This window comes from Eriocheir sinensis, chromosome 54, assembly GCF_024679095.1.
Source record: "Eriocheir sinensis breed Jianghai 21 chromosome 54, ASM2467909v1, whole genome shotgun sequence".
NCBI lineage: Eukaryota > Metazoa > Arthropoda > Malacostraca > Decapoda > Varunidae > Eriocheir > Eriocheir sinensis.
The window spans coordinates 1369248-1376109 of NC_066562.1; the positions used below are offsets into that span (position 1 = coordinate 1369248).

Below are 6862 nucleotides of genomic sequence, written 5' to 3' on the forward strand. Positions count from 1 at the left end.
GCTGTGAAGCAGAGAGAGCAATAGAATAGCCTTCCCGGCTTGTGGTCCGTGGGTGAGGACCGTCCGTTGGTCACCAAGACACAAACATGTCGGTGGTCAGCCGTCTACCTGCCCTGGGCGGCCTGCGGGCCATGGCGCGGGGACCCGCCGCCACTACCATCGGTGAGCGGGTGTGCACGAGGCCTTGGCAAACTCAGGTCACAGCCGGGGAGGGCAGGGGCAGGGGGGAGGCCGTGGGGGGCTGCCCGGCGAGGGACACTGTGGCCCCGCCGGAGGTCATCGGGGCAGGGGCCAGGCCGGTGACACCGGGGTCGGGGCGGCCACAGGCCGGGGTGTGTTCTCGGCGGGGCCTGCGGGGCGCGGGGACACTGGCTGGGGCGGCGGCCGGCACCGGGGAGGCTCGGGGCGGCCTGGCAGGGACGGCAGCTTGACCCGCTCCCTGCCCCCTACCAGGCACCTAACCCGCTCCCCCTCGTCCCTCACCTCTCACCCTCGTCCCCCCCCGCCCCCTGGGTCATGGTTTTAGTGATGTTAACCATTACTAATTTTTCTACAGCAACATAAACATTAAACAAATAGTTGGTGGTGATGGGGTGCTGTTTACTCCTAGCAGGCTTATATTTAATAACAGTAACTCATATAGTACCAATAGATTACTCCGTAGTGATGATATATTTCTGAATAGTGGTAATAAGTTACTGTTTGAATAAGATAATTTAATTTATAGGTCTAGTGGAGATTTAATTTTAATTTTTAGTGGAAGAGAATGGAAACTAAAATTAAAGATATTCTAGTTTACCAGAAAGGAATATCAAATTTTTAAGCATCAATAGGAAACAGATAACAAGATATAGATGTGCAGGACCTTCACCAATGATGATAATGAAAACTAACATCCTGCCTCTCACCCCCAGTCCAACGCAGCATGGGCGGTGGGCCGAGGACCATGAACATCACGGCCTCACGCTGGCAGTGGCACAAGTTCAAGGACCTCTTGCACTACTACTTCATGCTGGGCGCCATCCCCTGCACCGCCATCGCCTTTGCCGTCAACGTCTTCATTGGCCCAGCAGAGCTTGCGCCCATCCCTGAGGGTTACACGCCCAAGCATTGGGAGTACCATGCGGTGAGTACACACTTGCATGCACACACTCACGCATACTCTCTCTCTCTCTCTCTCTCTCTCTCTCCATCACTTTGTTTTGTTTCTTATTTCTTATAATTTCTATGCATTTCAATCTATCATTATTAAACACACACACACACACTCGCATACACACACACAGATAGATACATAGATTTATTTTTATTGACCACAAATTTGAATAAAAAACAATACATACATCAACACTAAACTTTGCACAAAAGGCATTCATGTTCCATTAATTAACCCCTAAAGGACGGCTGGCGGGAATTCCCGCTTGGGTGGAGAAAAGCAGAAAGGCAAGGTGCGGAAATTCCCGTCATCCGATTTCCCGCCAAGATTTGTAGCTACTTCCCAACATCATATCTCCACCGTGCTGCAACCGAGGAACTTCTAGTTTCTTTCATCATGTAAATGAAAGATTGACAGTGTAAAAGGACTATGGACTATTGTGCTTTGATCTCAAATGGTCACACAGGGCATTGTAGAAGAACACTTATTTCACCCAATTTTATCAAAGCAGCACAGGCGCTCGAGCAGACAGTTGCTTTCTAGCCTGTCCTTTAGGGGTTATAACGAGCAATGTGCACACAGACATACACACTCGCACACACTCAGTTTTGAAAAGACATATGATAAAATAGTTTTGTAAAACAAGTCACAACTAGGTTGATAAAAACACACACAAACACACACACACACACACAAACATTTTGACACTCTTACAGCTATTCTCTCAACTATTTGTAGAAGTAATGCCACCGGACTTTTTTGTTTCCTCTTTTTCCCTTTTTTTTCTTTTTCTTGAGCTGCCTACTTTCCTCTAAAAAAAAATCCAGCTCTGACTCCTTCCTTCCGAGATTCATCCCTTCCTCCCACCTCATATTCTATTATTTTTATTACTATTCTTATTATTGTCATTATTATTTCAGCACCCCATCTCACGGTTCCTGGCGCGGTACGTCTGCAGCAGCCACCAGATGGACTACGAGAAGTACCTCCACTACATGTATGAGGAGAACGAAATGAAGGAGATGAGGTGAGTGAGTAGCGCCCGGGTGGCCAGAATTACTGTTACTGTTACATTTCCCCTTGTAGAAAATTTACTCTACATTTTCTTCCCATGTAGAAATTTCACTCTTAATACATTTTCTGCCATACACTAAGTTGGTCCAGAAGCTCTACCCCCTCTTTCTTCCAAATATTATTGGCTATTGTCGATTATGCAAAATGGCTGAAGTACAGGTAACTCGATTTACGTGAGTATTGTGTCCTTGAAGAGGTCACGTAAATCAAAAACAATGTAAATCAAACAAGAGGTAGGTTTGTATCGAAAAATAAATATTCACTTCATTCAGTAGAGAGAGAGAGAGAGAGAGAGAGAGAGAGAGAGAGAGAGAGAGAGAGAGAGAGAGAGAATGAATATCCATATTGCCAAGATATCCACTCAGGCACTCAGTCTCAGCCTCACTTGTGTGAAGAAAAAATGAGGGACACCATGAGCGACTGGCTAATATTGGTACCGGTACCGAGCAGTCTGGTACCGGTACTGTACCATATAGCTGGCACCGTTAGCACCGGTACCTGCCCACCCCTATTGTTGAGTAGCGTGGCAGCGTGGGTACTGTATTGTTGTTCAAGTGGCGCGCGGGAAGAACTAAGCTCAGCTGTGTGGCAGCGGGGTCGTGTGAGTCCAGTTGCGTGAGACATCTGGTGGCCAATCCATAAAATATTGCGTAGAAGTGAAAAAAACGTGTAAATTAAACATTTATTTGGATTTTGGGCCCCGCGTTATTTAAAAAACGCGTAAACCAAACTCGCGGAAATCGAGACCTACCTGTATTTGTTGGTCTGAATCTGGAAGTATGCACCAACATACTAAGAGTTGCAAATATTTCCTATGAGGCTTATGCTACAGTCTGTCATCTCTGTTTTGCACTCCTCCTGAGGGAAGTTGCAGAAGAGAATATTTTTTGTAAGGTATGAGGGAAGACAGACTTTGAATTCAGGCTATCACTGGTGAGAGAGACAAGATAGCTTTTCCTCATCTGTTTTTCCTCTTGCCTATGACTTAAACACTTTCAAGAGGGGAGAATGAAGACACTCCCCGAAATGTTTCTGGCCTCTCTGTTTCAGTATTTTTGAACTCTTCTACTGAACACTACTTGCAGGAGTAGCACTATTGTGGGCTTTTTTGTTCGTTTATATTTTTCTTTCTCTGCATCCTTGAGCTGCCTCCTCTCCTGTAACAAAAGAAAAAGTACACAGCATTTCAACTTGTGTCCAGTTCTGAATGACGGGACCAGCTCTTGAACAAAATTTGATCATTCTTTGGGCGACTTCCCTTTTTCTGAGGGAAGGGGAGCTTCTGCGAACCATTCCCTGAGTGAGGATCAAACACCAAAACAGAGGAGATAAAACACTAATTTGTAGGGCAGCAACTGTTCTGCCTGCAAGCCACTACTGCTAGGCAAGGACATCAGCAGATAGAGGAAGTCCCACATAGAGTTCTGTTAGGCAAGAAGTCAGCACAAGGAGTTGGCACCAATTATAGTTCCATAAGGCAAGGAGGTCATCACAAGGAGCCAGTGCTGAACACCCCAGTTTGTCAAGGAGGTCAGCAGAAAGAGGACAAAAATTAGGCAAGGAAGTCAGCAGAATCTTTTCTTGCCATTTAAAAACTACCCTTTGTGGCCTTGTGACTTACAGGTTAAGTTTTGCAGCATAGTAATAATTTTTGTGATGTAAACTTCAATCCAAATGGCACACAAGAAATGGAAGAGCCCATAGTTAAGGCAAACAGGACAGGGTGCATAGTAGTCACCAGGGCCAATTTTTCATTTTCCCCTGATGCCGTTCCATGGATCTCAGTAATAACAAGAGGAAGAAGTATTGCTAAACACCCCATATTTAAGGCAGTGAGGACAGGATGGGTTGCTGTCACCAGACCCAATTTTTTGTTTTCCCCTGATGCCCTTCAATAAGAATGGTATGAAGAGGAATTGGCAAGCATCCCCATAGTTAAAGCAGTCAGGACAGGTTGGGTCATTATCACCAGGGCCAATTTTTTACTTCCCTGATGCCCTTCCATGGATTTCAGTAATGATAATGGAAGAAGAACAAGTGGCAAACAGCCCCCATAGTTAAAGCAAACAGGATATTGTTTTCACCAGGGCATATTTTTTTTTCCTTTGGTGCCCTTTCTGGAATCTCAATAATGATGATAATAGTAATAATAAGAAAAGCAAGAGTCAACACCCCGATAGTTAAGGCAATCAGGACAGGATAATGGCAGCAGCAAGGTCAAACCTTCCTTCTTCCCTCAGGCGCATCGAGGCCAAGGTGAAGGATCTGATGGCCACACGTCTGGACTCCCAGGCCCACTACTACCGGCCCATCCTCACCAAGTACCACAAGATGGTCAAGGAGGAGTACGAGAAGGTGACGGAGAAGGGCTTCTAAGGCACCACCCAGTCGGCCTCAGCACTCCACTGTAGGGAAGGTGGTGGGGGAGTGTGGCAGGATGTTTGGCTCTTTCCTTTCCATTCTGTGCTGAAGTAAGAAGAGTTTGGGGAGTGTGGCAGGATTTTTGTTTCTTTCCCTTCCATTCTGTGTCGAAGGAAAGAGCTTGGGAGTGGGGAGGATGTTTGTTTCTTTCCCTTCCATTCTGTGCTGAAGTAAGAAGTCTACAGATCACACTTCTCATTCTGCTTGTCTTTTTTTTCACCTTTGCACTCGTAAGGAATCTGTAAGAGGTCAGTTAGCATGTACAAGTCAGTTCATGTAAGCCTAGCCCCACCTTACTTCACTATCCATGAATTTATCCAAGCTCTTCTAGAATGTATTAGTGGTATTGGCACCCACAACATGACTGCCAAGCCTCCTCCACTCATCCATGACTATTGAAAACACACAACCATGGAGACAGTGGGAAAATTTTAGACAGTTTATCAAGTTTAGTTCCAAAGGTTTCTTGATACTCTCTTCTGAAATGAGTCAAAATCTTAGGAAAAAACAACACCTTAAACCAGTCTTATACATGTGTTTGATGACCCTGCCTGAGTACAGAAGGAAAGGCTGCATCCCTGCCCCACCCCCCCTCATCTCCCCCAACAGGTTCCTGGGAAGTGACATAAGAGTATAAGCCTTGTCTATGATGTACATACATAATTTTATTAAATATAGTTGTTTAAGAAACTGTTTGTGTGGACTTTTCATAACCTGCCTTGAACTTGAACCCCATTGCTGATCAAAGGAGAAAACAAATTATTAAAGAAAAAATGCCCTCAAAAGTAAAGTAAAAAATCTTCGGAAAAAGGGAAATAATTGTCATTGCTCTGTGTGTGTGTGTGTGTGTGTGTGGTTGAATAGGCCCTGGATGAATAGAGGAATGAAAGAATGTAGCTATGTATGTGTGCATTTGTGTGTGTGTGTGTGTGTTTGAATAAACCCTGGATGAATAGAGGATTGAAAGAATGTGGCTATGTATGTGCTTATGTGTATGTGTGTGTGTGTTTCAATGGGCCTTGGATAAACAGATGAACAAAAGAATATGCTTCCTTTTTTGAGTTCCAGAGGCATGCTCCTTCATTTATCTTCCTGAGTAATCCGGGGCTGCTGGTGTGTTGCGGGGCTGCTGTTCCCCGGTGACTCGCGTGTGCTCCTCTCCCCTGAACCGGCGCTTAACTTTGCTCATCCAAGACCGTCATTACTAGGAGGAGGAGGAGTTTGATTAACCCTATTAACGTCTTGCAGCCTCCTCCTCCTCCTCCTACTACTACTACTACTACTACTACTACTACTACCACTATATACCACTATTACTACTACTACTACTACACCTAGCTACTACTACTTCTACTACTACTACTACTACTACTTTTACTACTACTAATACTACTGCTACTACTACTAATACTATTTTTACACACACACACACACACACACACACACACACACACACCTGTCATGTTGCCAGATGTCTCACTGTGCAAAGTACCCTTTTGGCACACACACACACACACACACACACATTTACAAACGGAGTTACATTAATTCTTTTTCCATCCAGGGCCCATTCAAACACACACACACACACACACACACACACACACACACGGTCCATAATGCTATTTTATAACCCTCTTAGTTATCCTCTCGACGTGACAAACTACTATTTTAAAAACCAGGAAAGATGAAACCAGAACTGCACATTTTCTTTTCGTATTTATAACCAAGAAAGATACAAAAAAGGAGAAAAATGTTACTTCTTAGATCAATATATTCTCAAAAGATATCGGGGCTCACACACCCACATTGCATAAGGCTTTGGTAGAGGATGTGTTAGTATTTCCTTGGGTAGCTATATGAGCCTGGTGATGGTTTGACAAGGCTTCTGCACCGTACATGGATGTGAGAAGGAACACGCATGAGAACTGGACTCATCTCTTTCGTGACAATGGGAAATAGTTATTGTAAGAGCCGAAAGCTTCTCAGAGCAAGAGTCACCCAACAGAGGTAAAAGGTAAAGGTGGGAGCATACGCTATATCTGCGCGTGGCGGCGGTGCTCATCTCCGTCACGTTGACCCTTGAGCCTGTGGCGGGAGAGGACTCATTAGCACCTTGCCCACTAGTCATTACCCCGGGAGACAGGGCCAGGGTGACATCCGGTTTACCTCAATTTACCTTCCCCAGGTTTCCCCAGGTGTTCATTCAGC

General features: G+C 45.0%; 1 protein-coding gene across 1 annotated transcript; it reads left to right on the forward strand.

Annotated features, from left to right (window-relative positions):
- On the forward strand, window positions 1–5346 carry LOC126983510 (NADH dehydrogenase [ubiquinone] 1 beta subcomplex subunit 5, mitochondrial-like). Its single transcript, XM_050836260.1, has 4 exons — window positions 1–162; window positions 915–1126; window positions 2077–2183; window positions 4471–5346. The coding sequence occupies exons 1-4, from the start codon at window positions 87–89 to the stop codon at window positions 4604–4606; spliced, it is 531 nt and encodes a 176-aa protein (XP_050692217.1). The 5' UTR covers window positions 1–86; the 3' UTR covers window positions 4607–5346.
- Window positions 5347–6862: the final 1516 nt, after the last annotated feature.